Below are 27,561 nucleotides of genomic sequence, written 5' to 3' on the forward strand. Positions count from 1 at the left end.
GGTTGTGTAAAAAATAAGGTTCTCAATTTTTTCTTCAGGTTTAAGACATTTTTTATTTGAACTGAAAAACACATCATTGAAAAGCTTAATCTGTCAAATATTTTTCAACATAATTACAAGATTTTTCAACGCATTTTTGTCAACGACTAATCCACTTTTGGAATCCAGCTTCAAAGAAGTCCGCCGCCAGTCCGTGGAGGAATTTGGTGACCGCTTCCTGCACTCTTTCATCAGTCTCGAAACGTTGTCCACCCAAGTGTTGCTTTAATTTTGGAAACAAGTGAAGTCACTCGGTGCAAGAAGAAAAAAGAGTTAAATTCAAATAAAATTGCGTCTTATAAAATAAGAATGAATAGTTGAATAACCTTGATAATTGTCATTTTTTTTCGTTTTAAGTACGAGCAAAACGAAAACAAAAAGCGAGGAAGACCCTCGGTTTTTAAAACGGTTTTTGAATATGTGATAGTGTTATCACTTAGAGTTTTAATAGACTCGGGACGCTATGATGAAGTGGGACAACGAAGGAGTTCGCTCGTCCGGCGGCGAACATTTCGAAAGCACTGCAGTACCTAGAAAAGAAGAGTAAAAAAAAGGACACTTATTAGTAATTGAGGAAGTTCTGTGTTACTGGAAATCGGATATGACAATGTTTTCTTACACGCGGTAAAAATTATAGCGTTTAATTGACGGTGAAGTGAAGTTATCGAAAATGGACGAAAATGAATTTTATTAAAATTAACCACTTTGGACTACATCAAAAGTTCTTGCCAATCAACCAATCAACAGTGCTGGATATATTTCCGGTTTAAAGTTTAATTTTATTTTTATGATTATAGTTAAATTTAGATTTTATGATTACACTTTCTGAGCGGATAAAGAATGAATAAGTAAGCTGTCGGATAAAGCGTAGTTATATGAATTTTAATAAAACACGAGTACACTTCCTCAGTGCAATCATTTCAAATTTTAAATAAGTTTAATGTGACAAATTACAGCAGGTATGGAGAACATTTTATAGCCCCGCCACACTATGTTCCTTGCGCTACTCCTCATTTTGCTCCTCGCGCTGCCGCCCTCTCGCCCGATGTTGCCCTCTCCGCCCACACACTGCTCTACTCGCGCAATTAACCGCGACGTTCCTCACTTGTCATTTGTCTTTCTATACAATGGACGATGAAACTGTGACAGCGTGCACCCTATGCATTTTTAGTATAGCTAATTATATTAATGTCATACAAAGAAATATACACCATTCAAATATGACGCGTGCGTCTTGTGTGAGCGCTCGATGCGTACTGCAACCGCGCGATTGTGTGGCCAACCACTCGCGCTCATATTGCCGGTCCTTTGACTCGCGCTCAAAAACCGACAAAATAGGGAGCGGTAGGCTCGACGAAGAGCATGACGTGCGGCATGACGAGTAATGTTGCCACACTACGTCTCGGCCTCCTTTCCTCGCTACTTACAATGCCACTCGTCGAGTGTGTGGTAGGCCCATTAGAGAAGAAAATATGGCGGAGATATCCAGTCTTTTGTCTACAAACATTTGAACAGACTTAAAATATTGTAAGTTGAATTTAGATTTTACGATTACTGTTTAATTAAGATTTTATGATAACAGTTTTTGAACGAGTAAAAAATGAATAGGTAAGCTGTCGGATAAAGCGTAATTATATGGATTTAAAAAAAACATGAGTTCACTTCCTCAGTCCAATCGTTTCAAATCTTAAATAAGTATACTATGTGAAATGTTTTCGTAGATAAGATGAAGAGTGTAAGAGAATACGTGCACACTCAGTTTGGATGAATGGAAAGATACAGTAATCGTGAGCAATAACTTAGAGATCTCTCTAACTATTATAATATAATAGTTTCGCACCTGACTCTTCAATTATTATTTAATTAAATAAAAAAAACAACCACAAACGTGAAAGAAACAAAATGCCCATTACTTTCATTATTAACATACTCTAAAGTATGTGTTTTTTATGAAGTCTTTCGTGTGTAAATGATTATGTGATCATCGAATTATATTTTAGGAATGATGAATTTGCAGATTTATATAAAAAAATATGACATTAAAAAACTTATGCAATAATATTACTTTTTGTGAAAGCCTTTAATAAATGGGTAAATAGATTTGATAGACAGGGTTTGAAGGCAGTTTAAAATGTATTTTTACGGATTTAAATGTAATATCCATGTTTTAACTGTTTAAAAATCTTCATAAGATAATTGTTTATAATTGTGCACACGAGAGTGTATTTTTAATTTCTTTTATTTTTTCTTATTGAAAAAACTTATACCTACATCCTCATCATCATCATGACCTTTCCGAACCTAATCGTGCATAGGGCGCTGCATTAGAACACCAATCGCAGTGCATCTTAATCATTTTTGTTACATGATGGTAAGATGATTAGTCTTACGCTTCAGGTACCAGTCCAAAAACACATTTTTAAATTAAAATTTCGTATCAACTGTTTGTCTCATATTCTTTTTTTTGCATTGCTTTTTTATTTAACTGTTATTATTTTTTAGATACCTTTTAACTATTTTTTAGTGTCGAAGAAATCGCTACATAACAATAAACTATCAAACGTATTTAAATGTATCCAGGTATTTTTTTCTAATAAAAAAGTCCGTTTTTAAGTTTTAGTAAAAAATATTAAAATATAGCTAAAAATCCCCATTATTTACATTGAGATATAATATAAACAGATGACACTTCATACAAATCCGAGCTAAAAAGTCAACCCCAAAGGAAAGGGAGGAAGCAAGTGTCGTCACGTCATATCACGTTGACTTTGGCAAGCAAAACACGTAGTACAGTACAAAACACGGACTGTTTACATCGGTCTACTGTAAGTTATATTTGGTATGTCACTCCCTTCCGCTTACGCGTCACCTTTGTTTGTCGTTTCACTATTCGCCCGACTAACTAAGTAAGACAAAGACTAGAGATAACACACGAATAATAAGTACTGGTAACATATTAGTTAATTAGACGTTTTCGACATTAAAATAGGTATTTTAAAATAGTATTGATTAAGATAAGAACATTACTTACCGATGAAAGATTTAACCATCGCTTTTCTAGATTGATTTGTGCAGTTTCTTAGCGTACATATAGGCATTTTAGTAATTGCGAGAAGACAAAAGTGGCCGAGGACTGCTTTTAACGGACTAAAGTCCGTTCTATCAAACATAATATGCCAATTGGCCGCAAGTTGAGGGACCATATTTCAAACGCTCGTGCTTGCTCTAGATATATACCTCAATGTTTATTTACACCCTTTTTTTACTGACAATACATTTTGAATCAACTATTTTAATAAGCAAACCGAGCTACGTGTTTCCTGGAATTACACAAATGAAATGAAGCGTATGAAAGATAAATTCAAAACTTATTTGTGAAGTTACATATTTTAAAAGATTAATTATCATATTATGCAATGAGTGTAACATAAGCGATGTCAAGCGAACGTTTGTTGACGAATGACCTCTCAAAAGAAACGCCTGAGAGTATGCATTCTGTGTAACACTTAGTTGCGCCTACCGCAAGCAATGTTTTAGCATTGGTGTTTACATAAAAGGAGTATAACAATTGACAAAGACATACATTTTTTGAAACAGACCGTCCTGTCATTTACAGGTGAGGATTGACAGATATATAGTTTAATTGACAGAATAAAATGAAAATTGCCTTCTTCAGAGATTATTTTTTAACCCAACTGCGTTCAAGGAGTCTTATATACAGACAATCTACAATAGATAAATATTGACATTACTTTCTTTCAAAATAGAAGATATACAAAACTTGTATTTTAAAATACATCAAAGGTGGTGTGAAGTATTTCACATTTAATAAACGTTTTTAAGAGTACTTTCGAAGGGGCTGTCAATTTTCCCACACGTAATAATTCATTAATTATTTTTTCATTTGATTCAAATGCATTTAAGACAACAATGTTTGAGTATGTCCAAATGCTTGCAGACTGGCTGGATTTCCTCCCTAAGGAGTTATTTATAAATAAATTTATTTCAACAGAGATGGAAAACATTTTTGAGAAGGGAATATGGAAGTCTAGGCATTTACAGGAATTAAATCAGCCAATGACAGGTTATAAGCCATGTAAATGCCTAGACTTCCATATTCCCTTCTCAAAAATGTTTTCCCTCTCTGTTGAAATAAATTTAAATACATTTAAGACATTTACGTGTTATATTTTTCTCAACTGGATATAAGAACAGCTTAAAATGTTAAGGTTCAAAAATACATATTTGTTTATCATCATAAAACTATTCTGTTAGTTTAAAAAAAATTCAAATGGGCATTTAACTTAGTAGTTGAAAAAAACCTTAACAAAATTTGATTAGATAATATGGTACGATTAAATGCTTTATTAATTACAATATTATCACACGCAAGATAAAAAAAATGTTCTAAAATTAAATTTTAAAATAGTTTATATTTGTTTGTATTTGTAGCTACATACCTGCTGCTTTTTAATTACACTATAAAAACATTAATGGTCTAAAAAATTTCAACTAGGAAAACTAAATTTTACTTTGGAAATCCGAATCAAATAATTCGTTAAAAAATAGGTTAAAATAATTAAACTTAGCAAAAAAAATTATATCTCGTATTATCAGCGCTATGATTTTTTAAAGTCATGTATTTCTGAATACCGCATGTGACGTCAACGGTTCTCTTTCGCTTATTCTCGATCAGTTTTGCGCATTGATCCATTGACGGCAAACAAGTCAATAATCTCCCATAACTCCCTTATCATTGGTCGATTCATATAAATCAGTGAAGTCGTTCAAAGTAGCCCGTTCTTATAAAAATATCGTTTATTATTTTTGTAGTACATTTTAAGGAAACTTTGCCATACAATTTAATGTTCCAATTTTACCGCGCGCAAAAAAACATTTATTGTATCTAATTTTCAGTATGTCTGAAGTTCCTTATCACATAATATAGGATAGCACACGGTGAATTTTGTAAATATTTTAATTACTCAGGATATTAACACAGTATTCGAACATTACATCGGTAATGATTGTCGTGAAGCCATATATTTATGATTAGTGATTAGTCAGAAGTCATATATTGATGACAATATTCGGTTACCACCAGCTATACGTTATATGTTGCCACTCCCTTTAACTTCAGTACTACACTAATTTAAAAATAAATTAATACTTACCAACTTACAAATTCAATAGGAAAATAATGAGTTGATATTGGGAATAGCCTTTAATTTAATTTGATTAAAAATAGAGTCAATTTGCATCTTTTTGCAATGAAATAATTCATTGTACGTTGTGTTATGTCTATTGATTACTAGTTGTTTTCTTATTGATGCAAAAAGTTGTGTTACAGATCGTATTTCATCGTCCATTATCAAGGCTTTTTTATAACTGTTATCAATTTATTCATTCGTGTATCTAGATACATTTATACGTTGATTGTTTTTTAATCATTATAATTATCATTCGCTTATCCGGACATATGGCTCATAAGACACTGAATTAGTACACCGATCGAAACGTATCTCGATATTTTTTGTTGTATAATGGTCAATCAACCTATCATTAGGAACAATGGAAAGTTTGCATTTCGGTTTTATTATCTTTCTTTGTTTGTCATATTTTGAATCATATATACGTATAGCGTAAAGGTTCTTATTTTTGTCCCGAAGCGAGGGTTGATTATCTCGAAACCAGTATCCAAAAATAATTTGTGTCATAAATTAATATATCATAAATCTCAATAGTTGTCAGAGGTACAATAGAAAATAATATCTCTCCGTTGTTGATTGGAAAAACTACAATTAACCTTCTTTTTCTTCTCTAAGTGCCCTGTTAGGTATCCTCAACGCTGGTAATCACTCTGGCAAAAATCTCTCTGTCACCTCAGGACTGTGCACCACAGTCCTGAAGCCAGTCCAGTCTCGTATATTTCGCAACCAGGAGATTTGTCTTCTTCCAGCCCCTCTGTAACCCTGAATCTTGCCTTTCAAAATTAAATGAAGCAAGTATTACCTTTCTAGTCCCAGATATGAAATCTTACGAACTTTTATGGTGTTTGAGAGTTCTTTGTTCGTTCTAGCTCGACTTAAGACTTCTGAGTTCGTTATCAGGTCTGTCCAAGATATCTTAAGCATTCTGCGATGCAACCACATCTCAAAAACCTCCAGCCTATTCATAGTGTTCACTTTCAGAGTCCAAGTCTCACAGCCGTACAACAATACAGACCAAACATAACATTTCACCAATCTTTGCCTTATTTTCAAGTTTAGATTAACAATTAACCTTGCTTTTTTTATAAAAAAAACTGTTTTAGAAAAAGGCAATGAACTATGTTTTCTTATCTACTTATGTAATAAGATAGCTCTTTAGTAAAATTTTCATTTGCGCGATTAATATATAATAAGATTTAATTATATGCTCGTAGTACGATAGCTTTTGACACGACTTTTGACATTACTTCGACATTCAATGACATTGTTTTCATATTGAGAACAGGTTGGTTGTTTATATTGTACACGTTGAAGCACACAAAAGTATTGAATTAATTTAAATAATGTCGTCATTCTTGCGAATTGAGAAATGATGTTTTTTTTTTTTTAAATAATTTAAATTACGATAAAACATATGTAAAGAAGCATTTGATAGATTTTAAAATTATTTCCGTACCTTAGGTGGGTAAAACTTAGTTCCTGCACCATGCAGATTTGCCGTTTATGTTAATAAAATAAAATAAAAAAAATAAAATGTACGAGTACATATTTTGCATACTTTACTTCCCTTCCCCTTAATAAATTTTTCCAAAGAGAAAAATGTGGATGTTTGTTATGTAAACTGTAGTGTTTTTGACCTGTATTTAAAATAAAAAATGGTGAAGGTAAAATAAATCACTCCATACAAAAAAACTACTGCATTTACAACACTTGGTATACAAGTTTTAGATTTAAAAAATGTATTGAATCGAAGCATCACAAACACTGAATATCTGTATTTTTTAGTAATAAAATATAACTAATAATAATATTTTACACCACATTTATTTTCAAATCAATTAATATCTTCTATCACTTATCTAAAAATCAACACATTTTGGATTAAATCTATTTGCATTCGGCTAGGCCAACGTTTACATTTTAAAATAGTGGCTTAGTATTTTATTTTCACTTCCAGATTTATTCAATTGACCAGTTTCGTTTTTTCCTGCAAATTTTGAATAGCGTAGATAATTTATTTAACCATAAAAATAAAGAAACGAATATTGGCGGGCAACATAACATATTAATCTTTGCTGCCCGTGTTTGAGTCTTCAAGCGGCCACAGGAAAACGAAGATTACTCTGTAAAATACCATTATTAGGACTGTGTTGGCGTATGGGTGGAAGGCACTGAGACTGACAGCACGGTCTGCTGAAGTGCTGGACATATTTAAAAGGAGAGTTCTTTGCCGAATCTGTGGTCCCGTGAAAGATAGAGAAGAGTGGCGCATTAGTCTAAATGCCACATTGTACAGCATCTACGAAGCCCTTTGTATCTCAACACACATTAAACTGCTTAGGTCGTGACATGCTGGATACGTACAAATAATGCCAAATACGCGAGTGCCTAAAATAATTATTACAAGACATCCAGGAGTAAAATAAGTATTGGAAGACCCAGGCTGAGGTGGGTGAATGACGTCAAAAAGATGCAGCACAGCTTCTACAAGCTGCAAATTGAAAAATGTCTGCTGAGAACAGGCGGATTTGGAGGCAAACGTTGAAGGAGGCCAAGGCTCGATTTGGACTGTAGCGCCATCGAGGAAGAAGATATAAGTTGTTTTTAACATTATTATTCGGTTATTAGGTATATTAAAAGCAGGTTGGTTGTCCCAAAAAAGATAGATATAATTCAATAATGTAATGGAGTAAATATACAGACAAAAACTATTGTTAAGAGACGAGTTAAGGACTGGATTTTCCTGAGTGGGAGGGATTTGAGTGGGAAACTCCTTGGTGATTTTCAGAATCTTTGAGTTTACTGTTTACCATATGGATGTGCCATATATTTATTATTGTTGTGTTTCTAATCCTATATAATATTTGTGATAATATACTCATGTGTCTGTGTTAACTAATTGCTCGTCCCAACTCAACACAGTATATTTAGTCCCATGGAGTTGGGACGTATGTCTCAAATAATGTATAATGAACTACCTTCCAGTAAATAAATAAATAAATAAATATATATCAAACAAAGTTTTTAAAGTTTTTGACATTTCCCATAATAACCTATTTTCTAAAACAAAATATTAAAAATCCACAAAATATGCTATAAAACAGGCCCACCGCTACCAAGTGTGTAATATTTATATAAAAATGTGGGTGTTTGTTGTTATACGAATTAGCTGAATTCTCTACAATTATTTATGCTATTGACATAATTTTTTGTGCTGAATATGAAGTCATCGAAACGCTAACGTAATAAACAATTATCGACCTGTCATTTGAGAAAAAACTTTGAAACGAGTATGCAAATATTTTAATACTATTATACAGAAACAGAATCAGAAATATTTTTTTAATTCTGTTTTTGATTACTGATATTTAATTATAATTTAAGGCTATGCACATAGGAAATAAATATAAAAACTTTATTTAACGGAAAATGCACATATTTTCATAATAATAAACTGCCATAAAGTGGTAAAAAAACTTTAAAATTATTAAAGTGCGTTATAAAATTTTCAATCAGTTTTTAAAACCGCGAAGCCAGTTTCACAGTTAGCCGTCTAACAAATTGCTTCCACGTCGCCGTCGCCTGTCATTAAGTTATGTTTTGTGATAAAAGAATGCTCAGAATTCTGCATGTTTTGTAGTAAGAGTGGTTTAATGGAAACATTTAATTATGATTGAGAGGTTTAGTGCTTTATTTTCCTTTAAAAATTGGAAGTCGCTCCTTTTTTACATTTTTTTATAAAATCAACATAGAAAATATAAACATACAAAATAAATAAAAAGAAAATGCCGCTATACCGGAAAATCGGTTTCTCAATTTTATTTTTTTTACAGAGTACTAGTTCCATGAATTTCTGTAAATAAACATAGCTTTAAAATTAGTTTGTTCACTAAAAATCATGGAAAAATATCTGTTTTTTTGTTTAATATTTTATATTTAATCTTTGAAATCATAACTAGCGGAAAAATTTAAAAATTAAAACAGATAAAAAAAACATTTCGCCTCTGTTAAAAAAAACAGTGGCGTTTGCATGAGTCAGCCAGGGACAGAGTTGTATAAAGACGTACCGCCCATACAGACAGCCGCCATGCCGCGCGCCGTGTGTGCTATTGCAGGCTGATACGCGTGACATTCTGATAACTTATTTTTAATTATCCGAGTTAATAAAAAAAATTGCTTCTGTGTGCATATGAAAAGATTTACGATATTTAAAAAATAATTTTTGTTATTTCGTCATCTCGAATTTTCTGTAATTTGCAATAAAAACATATTTTTTCAATTTTCGTTTAAAAAAATCGATTGACTAATTTCATAAATCTAGATAGTAGATAGTTATTTACTATTGAACGCTGGTGGGTTTTGACCGTCTTGAGGCCGCAAAGAGAACCAATTAAGTAGAAAGTTTGACACAATTGTTTCTGATCTATTAAGACGCATAATATAGCTTGTATCTGTCGGTTGATATTTTTTCAGACCGACAATAAGTTCTATATTGAAACATGTTACGAAATCACTCAAAGGCAAACGAGTAGATAATTTAAAATACAATATGAGTTTTGGCGGGTTTGATACACTTACAAAAAAATAGACCCGTTATTAGCTTTATCTAAAATATAATGAATATTTTGTTGCTCTCACAATTTAATAAAATAGAGATAACATAAAGATAGAGATGCTATATCTCAATCATCATTTAAATTAAGTTTCTAAATATTCTTTTTATATTGATTTCAATGATACTATGATTATTATTTTTTTCAATATTACTATATTTTACTATTATTTTGTTGATTTCAATGATATTATTATTTAGTAAATTTGATTATGTATGAATCTAAATTTGTATAATTTATATTTTAATATTTATATCTGATTTTCTTTTTTGCATTGTATTCTTTGGAATTTTATTAATTATTACTTATACCTGTATCAATTATTTAAAAATTATACCTTATACCTGTATCAATTATTTAAAAAAACAATTATTTAAAAATAGTGTATTGAAAACTTTTGAATAAAACTCCGGTTGGTCCCTTTTTCTCTTATATCACTCAAATTACATACATTCATATTATTATTATAAATTAAATTTCTCTTTTGAAATTTTGTATTACTTCTAAAATCGCTTTAATGAAATTTTATCGACTTCTCTTGGTTTAAAATCTTCTCCTTATATTGCTTTTTCAAATTTTAAATGATTACTTGCCATACTTGTTATTCCTTCTTTATTTTTTCTTTTTTCTCTGCTGCCATTGGCATGTTTTTATACTTGTTATACTTTTAAACTACTTTTAATTACTTATATTATATATGTTAATAAAATCAATATATTGCTGCTCTTACTATAATGTGTCATTAATTTTGAAGATGTTTTTTAAATTGACCTAAATTTAAATTTACTGTCTTATATTTCACTTAAAGATTCTTCTCATCGTTTCTTTGAATCCCTTAAAATAAATATGTGTTTATGTTTTTCCTTTTTTAAAAAAAAATGTTATTACTATTTTATTTTATTTTTACATCTGAGTATGTTTTTCATTCTTTATTTCCATTCTTAATTCTTAATTACTCTTACAAGTTTTCTTCATTTTAATATTATTTCCATTTGTAAATACTCACTACAAACTACAAACCTTAAAATATATTTTTTTTTCACTTAAATTTAAATTTTTAAACAACTTTCATTTATGTTTTCTTTTTCCTTCTCTTTTTTATACTTTCATAATTAACATTAGATTTAATTGCTTTTTAATATGGAAACTTCACTGGTCCATTAGAATTAAGTCCAATTGTGTAAAATATTAAACTTTGTAACTGTACTGTATGTTTCCTGAATAAAAGAAAATAAAAAAAAATAAAAAAAAAATATAAAAAAAAATAAATAAAAAAAAAAATACCTCTTTTTCTATTACATCAAATGTCATTATGATTTAAAATCCTATTAATTTTACTATGTATTTTTTATTGTTAATTATTATGGTTCGACACGGGCATAACCTAAAAGGCCTTTATAAGTTCATTAATATTTAAACGAGTGTAATTTTGAATGATTAAGTAAATAATAAAATATTCATGTAAAAAAGAGATATAAATATATTATTTTTTTATATTATCTTAACGTTTAACTTATTACCGTAGATACATTAGATGCGACGTTAGTTGGCAACTAAAAAAATAAAAAAATGTAATTTATTCCATAAAAAAGATATGTCTGTTTTGTTTTTCACAGTTTCTATCCAATTAAAGGCACGGAAAACTATTACTTACGAACTGACGTGCCATTTTCTTCGCGCAAGTAACGTGTTTATTTAATTATACGTCATAAGTTCGAGTACCTAAATATTTTTAACCCTTTCAATATGGCAGCAGGAACGCGCTGCGTCTGTCACTCGAGCAGTGCATTTCGACTTCCGACTTTCGACCCGAGTCGCGGCTGGCGCGTGCGCAGTGCGCCCTCCTCCGAGACATGCGCCCGAGGACCTCCCGCACCCCACTGCGCGGTGTTGACGTTCCCCACAGCCCCGCGTCCCGTGCTCCGCATTGGCAGCTCGGAGCGGGTGGCGGACGTCTGTCTTCTTCCCGCGCGAGGTCTCGCGAGATAAGCCGTGAACCCGATACGGCCGCCCGACCGCTGCGGCTGGCCATCTAGCCTGTTTTTTCTCGCCGCAGCTGACATTGAATTGTTCAATTATCCGCGCGGCTGTCGCGGAGCGGTTATCACGGCCGGTGCTAGTAATCACCGAGCGCTCGCACTGGCTACACGACGCGATCGCCTGTAATCCGCGACTGATATTTGATACCGCCTCCGAATGGCAACAAATCACATTTTTCCGATCGGATGTTAAATTTGACCTCCCCTCCGCTGCGATAGTCCGTTGTTTCTCGTTTCCCTTCGCGAGTGCCTCGATACAGATCCAGCTGACCGATCTAAACAGTGCTGTTGTTTGAATCGGTGAAATGAGATCCGATGCGCCGATTACTTTTCAGTGTTAAAGATAATCGTAACTCTCGGTAGGTACTCGGCGAGAAGTTGCGGAATCGGCCGTCGAAATTCCGATTTCTAAACTGGATATCCGAAACCCGTCATGAGTGCCATCGGAGGCAAGTCCGGGCGGACTGCTCTGGACGAAGATGCTGATAACACTAGATACATGCTCGATGGTAAGAAGCAAAAATTCATAGATTCCGAACAAGTTGTCCCTTCTCTAAGATTAAAAACAAAGATTCGAACACTTTTACTCTCTTTACCTCATCCGAGCATCATAAATGCTTTAATAGCAGGCGTATGAAGATGTTTAAACGTTAACAGTGGTGTTTTAAAAAAACAACATTCATTGATAAAACATCAAACCAAACAAAGCACGTGACATTTCAACATGATTGTTATGTATTTAAAGTGTAATCGATTATGTGTATGTAATATCTACTACTGCTTAGTTGTTATCATTTTAATTTTAAAATATCGCGTCATGTTAAAGTTATTGAAATGTACTCCGATTCACCCTCTTTAATTTTACTCACCCCTATTTAGACGTCAGTGTGTCGCCCGAGATATTGATTTTCCAAGCGCATAGCGACTCCAGTCATCTTCTGTCTGCTTTCTGAAATTTAACTGTAAATACTTTAAAATTCACATTGTTAAATTAAAATTCAAGATCTGTTTAACAAAATTGTAAAAAAAAAAAGTTGTACAAAATACGTTCCCCATCCGATGATACAATAGAAACATGCTTATACTAGATTTTCCAAACACGCTTAACCTTGACCCAGTAACACTTGCAGGTATAAGGATTATTATCATTGCCTAGGTAATATTTTAAGAACAGTATCTGGATTCATTATTAAGATAACTTTAATTGAATAAAATGTTTACTACACAACCGACACCACGAAAAATATAAAAATGTAATGCACTGGTTATAAAAATTTGAAATGTCTAAAGTGCATTTTTTTATTTACTACTCTTGAAATTTATGTGTTTCATATATGGATAACAGTCTACTACATACACGTCGTGTTATCGTTTCCTTGTTAAACTTATGCAAAAATTTTGTGATTTATCTTTCTAACTTATATTGGTCCAGTCAAGCGTTCATTAATAAACAATAATATGATCAAGGTTATGCTTTACAACTTTTAGTTATTTTGTATTGTTTGGTGATTTTAATTTACATACACTTACATCCAATCTGCCAAACAAAATGGATTTTTTACCGTTGAAAATAGACGCACTGTATCTGAATTATGCCATTTACATAAATTATTATAAAATAAAGTAGACTCTTTTAACCTACTCTCCAAAATTAATCTCAATTTCCTCTTTCGCGTGACAAGAAATAAGTATTTGTTCCATCTGCCAGTCTGTAGCACTAACTATGAACGACACTCTTTCCTCTTTCGTTCTTGCTCTAACTGTAATGCTTTTTTTCATCTATTGATATATTTTACATGCCCCTTAATTTATTTAAAAATAAATTGAGACTCCTTATTTCTGGCTGCGATACGATCCCACTTACTATTTAATGATGCTCACACTTACACACACCTGAACACTTACTCCTACACAAATACACATAAACACACATTTACACTTATTCTCATACAAATACACATAAACACACCCTTTTATTGTAACACAATTTAATAATATGTATGATTTTTATTTAGAAACTTTGCTGGTCTGTCTTTAAACTGTATTTTTTTTATGTTACTATATCATTGTCGACTGTTTGTTTCTTTTAAATAAATAAATAAATACGTTTTTTTGCGAGTTTCCCTTTATAATTTATTTTACGTGGCACGATGGCGAGGGGGGAAATAAAGTTTATGTTTTTTTACGCATTAAATAAACATTCACTAATACATTAAAAAAAATATTGTTAATTGATTAATGTGATTAGAATTTTGTTTAGCTGTCATAAATATTTCTAGGGGCATTGTGGTACAATTCCGCAATAAATTCACGTATTTTAGCTCGTTTAGATCGTATTTTTTCGTTTCTAAATAATTGCCGAGATTTAATTCAGGGACATTTTGTTTTCGTCTACAAACGCCCGCCGGTCTCGAGTCAAGTAAACTACATAATATATTAACATATAATTATGTATAGAATACTCGTAATAATGTCAAGGCGAGTCTTCGTTTACTTAACTAATTAGAAAGCTCGCGATTACATCTAAATTTAAAACAAAAGATTGGTAGCTGTTATGTTTCATCTCTTCTGATATTGTGGTTGGGTTATTAGATGCTTCCTTAGGGCAGGCACAGACTGTAGTTAGTCGATATAACTACTATGATTGAAATATTCAAACTAACTTTGGATACTGACTGTATTTTTAATCATTAGATTTCAACCGCAAATAGAAGTTGCAACGGAAATACTAAAAGAGAGCAAGATATGATAATCAGCCATACCAATTTTGTGTTGTATAAATACTTAATGCATGATAATGAACGTGTTATAAGAATCTTGTGGTAGTTTTATATTACTCAAATTCTTATTTTTTCATACACATATTGCTTTTATATACTTCAATAAAATTATTTTCCCATAAATTACCTTACTGTATTGTAAAAATAAGTTTTTTTAAATATGTAATAAATGTTTTCTCTAGGTTTTATTTCCTGATTTAAATCGAATTCTGAATAAATTAAATCCTAACTCAACTCATCAAACAAATTTGTTTTAATTCGGTCTATCAACGTTAAATGAATCGATCAAATTGCGATATAACACGCACATAAAAATCACCTTTTTTGCAAATATTTTATTCGTTTTTATATGAGTCATCAATCAAAACTGTCGGCAGGTGCGCGGCTCGCCCGACTACTCGGTTTTCTTGTCCGTTACTGAAAAACCTGATTACTATTGTTCCGATCGAAAAAAATAACCGACTCTGCACTAAATATTGCACCACGGCAAAGTATTCCCATTTCGAATGAAGACATTCATACTGATTATTGGATTATAGATGTCTTTTATCGGTTTAATAAACACTTTAAATATTGCTTATCTCAAGCGCTTAGAGTCAGATGACAGAAACAAAGAAATAAAGATGTGTTTTTATCGCAACGCACGCGACGCTGACCGACGGCGACGCGACACCGACGCGCGACGCCTAATAAATGTATTTATTAAACTGTTCAAACTAAAAACTCGTCTTCTATGCTAGGATGTGGATTGGTGAATATAGTTACAGACTGCACAAATGCCGCTCAAAAATATTTTGATTTATGTGTAGACCGTTTTATTAAACATAATTAGTATATTAAAGCGAAAGTTATTTTTAATCGATTATTGAATTTGGTGTTGCGATTTCACTCTCCTATGAAGTCCAATAACTCTGTACATTACTCGACGTTTTAGGTGATTTATGACTATTTTTTACTTTAAATGATTTGTCCTACATATTACAATTTGCGTTGCATATGAACAGAAAAACGCACTGCATTTAGTCATGCAGTTGTTAAATATTGCGTTTAATAAATAACAAATATTAATATAGTTTTTAAATATACTGCACTTCACACTACACTGTATATGTATGGATATTTTGTTTTCAACTTTATTTATTCATATATATGTACATTATAAAATGGAATATCATAAATTATACATATAGAAATAATTAAAATAATAAGATAAAATTAGGTATATGTAAAATTTACACATAATATCCAGAGAATAACATCCACGAAAAACTGCCTCAGAGACGTGAAAAATGTCAATGTCCAAAGTAATATTGTTCAACATAGAGATAGCCCTTCCAACAGGCATAAACATTGGCAGGTTGGTCCTGTATATTGGAATGTGAAACAGTCTATGTTAACGATCTCTTAGGTAATAAATTATCCGGAAAATAAAAGCTAATGTTCCAAATAATTTTAGGGTTGTCGATAATACCACGCAACACTCAAAAGAAATTCATAGTTCAATACACATTCCTTCTGGTCTTTAAACTGCTGTAACCGAGCACACCCTGGAGGAACTCAGTGGGATAAAGCCATGGATAATATTCGCACTCCCTCATGTAGAGAAACCGGAGAAATGTCATCTGAACCCTCTCCACCATAAGAGAGTACTTCAACTCACACGGTCCCCAAATAATCGAGTCACTCTCGAGTCTCCTTCGCACTAACGAGTTATAAAGAATTCTCAGTACTCGTGTATTACCAAAAACCCTGGCAACACGCAAGACGAATCCCAACATCTTCAACGACCTACTGCAAACTGTTTCGATCTAATCATGAAATGTCAGGGAACTCACAAAAGTGATGGCTAGATCTCTTTAACCTTCGAAGTCTGCATAAGATTTTGGTCATTATACTGTACAGTTTACTGCACTTGTCACAACGTATTTTGCCGTCATAAGCAAAAAGACAGTTTTTTGTCAAAAAACGCAAAACGGGTTAAATATGAGGTTCAGTAAGAAATTTCGAACCATTTTGCAATGAGCAGTGAAAAATATATTTTAGAACAAATAACTATATAATGTTCATTTAGTTTTTTAAGCATTAACACAACATCTAGAGATCCATAAGCATAAACCTTCCATTATTTTTAGTTTTTAAAATTTTCATGAAATTGATAAATACTAAAAAGTGTCTCAAAATACGACTTTTGCAAATAACTGCCTCTTTTGTTTATGACGCTGACGGCAGTATTCCAATCGTACCCCGAAAGTACACTGTGGTATGTCTAAATCGACAATTTTGCAGGATTACAAAATCAAACCTTAAAATTGTATGCTCGTAATTTAACGTATATTGACTATATTACAATAGGGAAATATCACATACCATAGTATTCACAAATACCGATAAAAATATATTAATGGATTGAGAATAATTAATTTTATTTTCAAAATCAATACAATATGGATATTGTGGAGAAAAATTTTATGCATAAATGTAAAAAAAGAAATTCAATAAAAATGAGTTTGTAAAAAAATGCGACGTGTTTGACCTTGGTTGTTGTGACGTCAATATTCGTGAATTTGTTCTACTCAAATTTCAATGGCAACGAACAAATAAACATGAATAGTGACGTATAAGGGGCGTGGCCAATGAAATGACCGTTTTTCGGGAATTCAAAATTACAAATTTAAAAGTATTTTTTATGCTGTCAGTATTTCATAGACCTTTATTACTTTTAAAATGTAACAAAAAGCGATATTTTTTTTATACTCAATTTTTTTGTGGTATTCGCTCATTTGACTGTAAAAATGTGAAGAGAACACTGTAGCATCATAATTACTGTAGTGTTCACCTCGATATTTTACTCGATTGATTTCAAAGAATACTGAAGTTTGTAACCACGTGTTATATTTTATCTCTACAATTTTTGTAGAGATACGTATAATTATAAGAAAAAAAGTGGTTATACTGCATTCGTAACTTAAAACCGCTATATTAGGTCTTAAAACAGTATACTTCCTAGGGGTGCGATATGTTTTCTACATGTTTTTTTTCGATATAGTTTGGCAACATATACAAAAAAACATCATTGTTTCGTATAAAAATATCTCACATGCTGCTCTACTTTTGTTTCCGAATGTATTTTACGTGAAAAATAATATATTTTGTGTACACAAACCTTGTATTCTGTCTAAAAATAGCCTTACTCGTTTGTAGTCACTCGCATTGTGTATTGTGTTGGTAGTAAAAATAAAAGAGAGTTGAAAGAAAATATCTGGCCACGACCAATATCCATTACACTTAGGGTTACCAAATTAGTTTGTCTCTAGCAGTACTCGCATATTGCTGGTAGGAACTGGTTTATGATTCACTCTGTCTTCAGTTACACTCAGGAACTCCGCTCAGCTGATGAACTAAACTAACCAGGTACTCGAGTGAAATACGGTGTAAGGTTACATTCTCCATAAAAACATTATGAGGACAGAATTTAAAAAGCGTAAAGAAAGCATTAATTTTTTTTTATATTTCGATTTTTTTTTACGAGTTTATTTAACGAATATAACTACCTGAAATATTTTACATTGCGAAAAATGGATAATAATGTACCTACTCTCAGTTTTACTAAATTATCTAACAAAATATATACAGTTTTTTGCATTTTATAATATATACAGTTTTTTGTTCACTTTGCCCAGCTGTATGAAACAGTACTTATGATTTTCTTGTTGTATTACTGTAGCATGTTTTATTATTTAATTTTGTTTTTTACATTTATTCTTGAATTATTTAATATTTCTACTGAATATGTTGTATAATTTTTAGGTTATTTTTTTAAATATAAATCTTCTATAATTTTTAGGTTTAATTTCTTCTGATAAATCTTTGGTATAAGGAAATTTATGTTTAAAAAAAATATATATTAAGCCAAATAAGTTAGTATTATAAATTTTTGTAGAAGACAGATTGGCCGTTTATGTTAGTAAAATAAATAAATAAAAAACAATCAATAAAAATATTTTAAATATTAAAATATTTTAAATATTAAAATATTTTAAATATATCGATTTAAAAAAAAATTAAACGAAAGGTTACAAAGCGACATGTAGCAACTTTACAGAAAAGCTCATGAAAGGTTTTTTATACATTTTTTTATCAATAAAAATATCTCATATATGTATATCTATTGTTTTGGCGTGATTCCTACATAACATAAATACAATTTAGAGTATGAGATTTTTTATTAATTAAAAAAAACTTTTACTTGCTCCTCTGTAACTTGCTACATGTCGCTTAGTAGGTTTTTCCTTACCAACGTCGATATATATATTAAGCCTATCTGTATTATTCACTTTTTTGTAAATGTAGCACTCCATCTGCCAACAGTCACGTTTCGGAGTGTCAAGCATATTTTATTTCATATATAAAACACACCCATATCATACTTTTTATTATATTTATTGAATTGGCGTTTATTTTGTAGAACTCTATATTACTATAATCTTAATATAAAAATTGAAATCAAACTCCGATTTGAGTGAAAAACCATAATAATCAATTGACAAAATTAGTAGACTCGAACCGGTGCGGTGTTCGATTTTAGTAAGAAAAATATAACACTTTTTAATACATATAATATCTGCCCTAAAAAAAATCTGCTAAATCTTATTAAATATTTGTATATAACCACTTTTCTATGTCTACCGGTTTTGAGACGTACCCGTCTCTTCGTCAGGACACCATTTAAACTAACATACAATACCCCTGCCCCCTCTACTTACTTAATTATTTCTCCCACAACATCAACATGACAGGCGCCGTGGCGCAGTTGGTTAGACGGCCAACTGTGAAACTGGCGTTGCGGGTTCGATTCCCGCCAGTTGCAAGAAGAAATTCCAAGAATTTTTTTTCTTAATTGGTCTGGGTGTTGTGGCGTATTTTTCATTACCTCCTTCCATATCCCCCCTATCCAACCTGCTGACAAGCCTCAAAATAAAGGCTTAGCGGGATATTCCTTTAAAAAAAACATTTTTATAAATTTTAATCAGTGCATGTAAGAGTTGCCTACTTAAAGCATGTGGTTTTAAATCGGAATGTCAGTTTTATATTTTTGTGCAACAATGGCTAGGGTGTACGGAGAGACAGGTACGTCTCGAAACCGGTAGACATAGAAAAGTCGGTAAGTGGTTATATACAAATATTTAATAACATTTAGTAAAATATTTGACCACAAAGTTAACACAGCAACAGTTTTAAATATTAATAATATGTACATGTAACCAAATCTTAATCGTATTACGTTGCAATGAGAAAGTTCCGTGTTTTTTAAATATTATTTTAGACTATTAAACTAAGCCAAAATTATTTTTTTCATTTTTATATATAGTATTATCAGCGCTATGATTTTTTGAGTTTTGTACTTCTGAAATTACTCCGCATGTAACGACAGAGGTTCTTAACAATGTTTGAGTATGTCCAAATGCTTGCAGACTGGCTGGATTTCCTCCCTAGGGAGTTATTCATATTTAAGTTTATTTCAACAGAGAGAGAAAACATTTTTGAGAAGGGAATATGGAAGTATGTTAAGTGGCCACTTTACACACTGTGTAACATTCACCATTTTGCCCATGTTCGAACACCCAGATTTCCTCAACTCTTCCATCTGTTGACTTTTGTGAAGTAAAAGAGCTGAAACCTTTATCACAAAAGTCAATAGATGGAAGAGTTGAGGAAATGTGGATGTTTAAACATGGGCAGAATGGTGAATGTTACGCAGTTTGTAAAGTGGCCACTGAAACCAGCCAATGACGGCATAAGCCCTGCAAATGCCTAGACTTTCGTATTCTCTTCTCAAAAATGTTTATCCACTCTGTTGAAATAAATTTAGACAGAGGTTCTTATCGTCGGTCAGTTCTGCAGATAGGTCCTTGGGCGGTAAGTAAACCGGATATCTTTCACAGCTCTCTTATCATTGGTTGATTCATATGAATTAGTGACGTCAGCGTCGTTAAAAGTTGTTCGTTTTTATTGAAATATTTTTTTATTATTTTTTTCGTACATTTTCAAGAAATTTTGCCGTACAATTTAATGCTCTAATTTTTACCGCGCGCAAGAAAACATTTATTGTATCCAATGCCCCGCAGGGTTGAAATTTCTCATTTAAAATGAATAGTAAAAATGTTTTATGAATAAACGTAAAATACGGATGTTGTTCTTTTAATTCAACTTTTTAAAGAAGTTTTTGTCTCTATCAATGTAATTTCCACTTTTGTATAAGTTTTGTCAAGCGAAAGTGTTGAATAAACGAGTCTTTTAATTTGCACACTCTTGTCTTGTATTTTATAGCAAGGTTGTTCAGCTTGATTGATCGCAAGATCTATGTATGCAGTAAGTACTCTTATGTATCACAGTACCGAGAACCACTAAGCCTCGACTTACCTCGACAAGAAACAAGTGTTGCACAACCACAACGTATAATTGAATAGGTCATTGTCCGACATAGAACATCTTCTTGCCAAATGTTAAAAGTTTGGCAATGCACACGTTTCCTGTCGCATTCGTGCCATATAACTCTGACGGCTTGTAGTTATTATTAATAAACATTTAGGTATGCAATCGATTGCAGCCAATAAGGCAGTCACCATACTACTGTGATATTGAACCTTGATTTCGATTGTCGGTACTCACTTTATTGCGTCTCGAATCCAACTCGTATTGTCATTATCATATTTTGGTAACGTTACTTTAAACTCTGTACTTCCTAGTCGTATATCGAAGGTAATAAAATACTATCATCAATATTCTCATACAACTACAATAAAATATTTTTACGTAGTAAAAAGGCAATTCGTCAATAATGCATACGTATTATATCCAAATATTTGTCAGCCTCGAGGTGTAGTAGTCAGCGCGTTTGTCCCCCATGCAAAGTAACAAAAATGATCACGTTACACTGCTATTGATGTACCGATTCAGTGCCCCATACAACATTAGGTGCGGAAAGGAAATGATGATTTTGATTATATCCAAATACTGACTGAAACAATGATAATTATATTTAACTGTAAAAACTTTTTGGATAAAAATTTAAATCACGTAATATTAAATGTTGTACATACTCGTATTTCAGGGGTCGTTTTCTAGGAGTACTAATGGATGAACATCTATCTCTCCTCCTTTCTTCTTTCCTCTTTTTTCCGTTGTTTTCATTGAATAATGGTATTTTTTTTAAGGTTATTTATACACACATTCATTTATTTATATTTTTTTATCTTTATTTTCTATTAAATATATTTTAAACTTGAATTACAAAAATAAAATTGTTATTTTACTGGTTGGTTGGAAGAAATTTCTATTTGGCAATAAGCCCGCCGATGTATGACTAACATTGTGCACAAAAAGTTAAATAAATAAATATTCTGAATCATCTGTACCCCTTAGAAAATAGTTAATCTGGGGATTTTATGCTTTGCTTCATATAATGGCCACACTGATGAAATAATGTCGAATTATCGATAAATGCGGTTTGGTCAATTCTACCAAATAACGTGTTTTAGGTAACGCTTAGGGTTGTAATAATGTTTTAAATGAAAATCATCATGTACATTTGTTGCAACAGAGAGGGAAAAGATTTTAAAGAAGGGAATAAGGAAGGTTAGAAATTTACAGGGCTTATTTTATTACCTGTCATTGACTGGTTTACAGTGGCCACTTTACACACTGCGTAACATTCACCATTCTGCCCATGTTTAAACATCCACATTTCTTCAACTTTTCAATTTGTTGACATTTGTAAAGTAAAATAGCCGAAACCTTTATCGTGTTGGTGAGATTCATCCGGCTGAACCAATTCACTCACTAGGCTACGCCTGAAAACAATTTTCCACTTTTCACACTTCTTTTTTTACCAGTTAGTTAATTCAACAATGTTTTGAGTGTTTCCAAACTGGCTGGATTTCCTTTCTAGGGAGTCTGTTTCAACAAATTTAGATCTAAATAACTCCCTAGGGTGGAAACCAACCTGTCTTTAAACATTGTTGAAAATCATCATGTTTGATTTCACATGTTCATATTTATTTGACGTTTAATCATAGAATAGTAAATACTCCCCAGGTGGAAGTGTGATTAAACATCCGCGTCTGAAAATAAATTATGACCATACAGATACATTTTAATAATTTTGATGTCAAAAGCATACTGTATAAAGACAATAAGTCATAAAATACTGGCTTAACTTATTAGTCAAAAAGTATACACATAAATAAATGCGACATAGAGACAGATTTTCTAATTTTTTATGTAAAATAAAGTTGACATATCGAATTTACGAAATTCGTTTATAATCGCGAGGCGGGTATTGTTTTGTTTAAATGATTTATTATGATTGTCTTATTTCGTGGTGGTCTCGTACGATTTTCGAAGATAAGATAACTGTTATGAAAATTTTACTATCGGAATGTTTTCGACGTTCAAAGTATTTTTGTAGGTACAACAATGACCCAAATGTTGTAAATTACGTTAGCCCCTTGCACCTTTAGTTTGCTTTTATGGATACGTGAGAAAATACATATTATGTTTGATGTGTTGAGAATAAGTCGTAACAAGTTTTCTATTATAAAGCAACCAGTTTTTGTCTTTGCGGCAACACGGCAAATGATCACACCACAAGTTTTCAAAATTGATATTTGTGTTTCGTGAAGTATGTTTGTATATTTGATGTTAAATGTTGAATTATTCGATTAATCCTATGCCCGCTACCTAATGAATCATATTTTGTGATATCCACAAATTGCCTACATGCTCTCTGCGGAAGATAGCCGGGTTGGGCATGAGAAATGCCGGTGTTTCAAACTGCCATGCAGAAGCTTAACCGCCGCAACCCACATTTTGTCGTGTTTTAATAATGAATAATCAGCATTCAATTAGCTATAAGTGTATCGTACTCTTTTTTCACTACGACAACTGGAAGGTTGCAAATTAAATACCTACATATGCAGAAACATCAAGTTTTTAGCCTTAAATGATTAAAATGTTAACTAAAATGCGGTTTATAAAAAATATTTTTAGCTTGATAATGTTGAAAATTTTTATTTATAAAAATTACCACCACGTGCTTTTTTTGCATTTTAATTTGATCAACGTGTCTATTTTAATTCAATCATATGTATGTTGAAAATGAAAGTGAAAATTTAACTTTTAAATAATTAAATGAAAAGGCAACACTTCTACATGTTAAGCGTAGTTACAAGTGCTGTACATTAGTACAGTATTGTAAATGAAAGTCATTGCTTGCTAAACATCTCGGTCAAAGTAAGGTGTTTGACCGTCATCATCCGTTTTCAGGCAGCCAAGTCGTTATTTTACTAATTGCAGTACGTTTCCATCTTATTTTTTTTTCTGATAGCGATTCGGATAGTCGGAGTTCGGATAATTGAAGTTCTACTGTACGAGTGATTATTGTGTACATACATATTTACGACATTATTGTAAACGGTATTAAACCATATTATATTTTCCGGGTTTATTTTCAAAATTATTGAAATAAAGTTCGATTAAATTTCATATGAAATTTATTACAACGTTGTCAGGACATTTAGAACAAGCATAATAAATGAATTAATGAGACCGTAGGCGTTGACGTTGGCGTTGGTTGATTGTTACAGAATGTGTTATATATAATTGCAGAGAATGCATTACAGGTATAGAAATATACAGAAAACGAGTCCGCAAATTATTCTAAGTAATCAACGTTCACGCAAATAGATCACTCTTGTTATTAAATTCTCACATTCAAAATGAATGTTGTTATTTTGTAAGTGCATTTATTATCTCTGATACGAAACTAGACGGCTGTATTTTTACGAACGATAACGCATTTATAAAGACGAAGGAATGCAGAGTTGTGTTGTGCAATAAAGTAGTGCATTCATTCGTCATTCAAATGCAAATAGCTCAGTTTTTTTAATTCTATTTTTATATTTTAAAGTTATGAATTTTATTTTACTACAGCTGTTTTGGTATTATTTTATTTTGATACGATATACTCGTACATATATAAAATACAGAAAAACACTACTTAGAAATATGACAAATGATATTACACGAAAAATCCCATTCACGGTGATGATTTCCAGGTAAAATACAAATAGTTTTAATATTGTTATTTATTTTAATTAATATTTGTAATGTATCATTTACTTATAATATAAATCATACGCTGTACATAAAATTAATGATTTTAATTCAGAAAATGTTTCGTGATTTTTATTGTTATTGATGATATCCACTTAAGCAATTGAAATGTAATCTTTTGAGATAAAATTGGAATAATTTGATAATTTGATGATGTACAAAGCAGGAATTGCTCGTATGCTAAAAATTGATTATTAATATTTAAAGCATTACGTTTGTGGTCAAACATTTTACTAAATGTTACCAAATATTTGTATTTAACCACTTACCGACTTTTCTATGTCTACCGGCTTCGAGACATACTTATCTCTTCATCAGGACACCGACTAAACTAACATGCAAAACCCACTTCAGTTGTTTATTCAGTTGTTTAACCTTCACCATAGTTGTTGCACAAGAATATAAAACCAGCACGACATGCATTTTATTAAGCAATCCTTAGATGCACTGATGAAAAAATACGGAGGGGATGAAGGGAGGGGTGTGAGTTTAATAGGCATAGGGTGACCATTACAATGGAACATCGTACAATAGGCTATATTGAAAGGGTGTTTGATTATTGGTCAAAAGAACATTATTTTTTAAAGTTTTCTTAATGTGAAATATTTCTATATTATTAACGTTTAACCCTTTGTTATTGATATGTACTCATGTATCTTTATTAAAGTTATGATTTAAATTTATTATGTAGTTTGCGAATTCGGAGAAATTGTTATTGTGATGACACCTCATACATTTTTTCACACGAATATCAAAAAAAAATTATGTGCTTCCGACGTAAACTGAAGGACAAGAATTGCATTTTAATTGGTAAACACCTGAATTATTTATCAAAATATTTTTATCTTTATTACTATGCAATTAATTGACAATATTGATATTTGTATAACATTACAATTATTTTAATCTGTAGTATTGAATGTTAAATGAAATAATTGAATACGCCAATGATATTATTTTAGTCATATTCAAACGCGAAATGTTTACTTATACAATATTTGAAGCAATGAGACGTTGCTTGAAATTTTAAGTTAACCTCGATGGCCCTTAGTTACGTTTTACACGTTTATTCGTTGTTGTATTTGATACAGATTATAATATAGTGTGTCGCGAATCGGGAATAGCATCGATACAGTTCTAACTGCGATGATTTCAACCGATGAATCTCATCATCACGATGTTTAATGTTATTGATAATATCATTGAACATAGTTGATATCCCTGATCAAGTAATAATATATCCAGTCCAAGCCACAGGGCATTGGATAGATAGCTGTAGAAATTTGAGTAAGGCAGTAATTTTCCGGATAAATATATCTGGGTCGTTACGATGTTACGGTATCTGTCGTTTCCTGAAAGCTTAATGCTAAGTACTGTTTAGTAAGAATAAAGTGAAATATTCTAAATATTTCTACTGCGCAACCAACATTTTTATTTTATTTTTAAAAAGCAATATTTTCGTTCTCATTATTTAACCAGATATTTCAATTTTGGGGACATTTATACAAGCGGTCGGAAATAACTGGTATTGGGAATTTAGTTTTAAGCTAGGGTTTCCTAGGACAGCGGTGCCCGTATCTTTACGGCCGTAGTGAACGGTGATGCGGTGGACAGCCGTCGTAACGGTGACTAGAGAGTTGTTTCCTAGGAAAACGGTGTTGATAACACCGTTTAAAAATAAAACCACTCTCTAGCAACCTCTACGACGGCTGTCCACCGCATCACCGTTCACTACGGCCGTAAAGATACGGGCACCGCTGTCCTAGGAAACCCTAGCTTTAGCGAAGTGAGGTTCAAATTTAAAACCCCTGATCCAATCAAATATATATATTTGTTAATAACCAATCCAATTAAAATTTTTTTATATGTTTCGTATTATCTAGCTCTAGGTAATAAGTACTTTTTTTATCATTAAGCATTCTTCAAAGTTGTTAAAATTTCTTTATTAATGTTTTTTTTTCTTGATTTTATTTAAAATTACAAAATATTTCTCCTTATCATTTTTTTTATTAGTTTGTATATTTATACTAGTTACCTAAGTAGTAGTTTTAAATAATAATACGTGTAATTAAAAAAAAAAAGTTTATCGTTTAGTGTTATTAAAAATTGTTTTATTTTTTTTTCATTAATATGTGTTGCTTTCTAAGTTTTTTTTATAGGTTCAAAATATTTCTATGACCAAATATTTTATTTTTTAAGTATTTTTAAAACTGGTAACATAATTTTTAAACTGTTTGTCTTTTTTGTACTTTGTAAATATATTACTTAATTTGTAAATAACTGTTTAGTAATAACTTGTTTTAAATGCTGTATTTTAATTATTTTTTTTGTAGTTTTTTTTTGCACCACAACAGGCCAGGAGGCCCAATTACGTTGGCGAATTACATCACAGAACACCCAGGCTTGAGAAAAATCACATTTATTTTTTTTCTTCTCACCGGGAATTAATTCCGGAACCTTCCGTGTGTGAGTCAAGTGTCTTGACCACTACACCACGAAGGCCGCTAATTCCACTTACATGTATGTATTTTATTGTATATGCAACTAATATGTGAAGAGCACGAAAGGCCGTTTATTTCAATAAAATTAAAAATTAAAAATTACCAGAGCTATGATTTTTTAAGTTTCGTATTTCTGAAATTATTCCGCGTGTGACGTCTTAAGTTCTCTTCTGCTTATTCCCGGTCAGTTCTGCCAATTGGTCCGT

At 31.6% G+C, this 27,561-nt stretch overlaps 1 protein-coding gene and 1 long non-coding RNA gene across 4 annotated transcripts in view; one reads left to right on the forward strand and one right to left on the reverse strand.

Annotated features, from left to right (window-relative positions):
• Positions 1–27,561, forward strand: part of Cen (cerebellar degeneration-related protein 2-like) — a 127,774-nt gene that overhangs the window by 59,406 nt on the left and 40,807 nt on the right. Inside the window, exon 1 of one of the 2 annotated variants that reach the window (XM_088231956.1) lies at positions 11,675–12,410. The exons of the other annotated variant lie outside the window; for it this stretch is intronic. Coding sequence (XP_088088082.1) covers positions 12,335–12,410 — 76 coding nt within the window. The 5' untranslated portion in view covers positions 11,675–12,334. Of the gene's footprint in view, positions 1–11,674; positions 12,411–27,561 lie in introns of those variants that run through there. 2 annotated transcript variants of the gene reach the window in all.
• On the reverse strand, positions 27–12,394 carry LOC148278045 (uncharacterized). 2 transcript variants are annotated; one of them, XR_015823302.1, is made up of 2 exons: positions 11,585–12,394; positions 27–569 (listed from the first exon to the last, which is right to left on the reverse strand). It is a non-coding gene; the product is annotated as an uncharacterized LOC148278045 (long non-coding RNA). The 2 variants fall into 2 exon arrangements; XR_015823301.1 differs by having other exon boundaries at positions 11,517–12,394.

This window comes from Micrasema longulum, unplaced genomic scaffold (assembly GCF_059751315.1).
Source record: "Micrasema longulum isolate JH-2025_06_02 unplaced genomic scaffold, ASM5975131v1 h1tg000937l, whole genome shotgun sequence".
NCBI lineage: Eukaryota > Metazoa > Arthropoda > Insecta > Trichoptera > Brachycentridae > Micrasema > Micrasema longulum.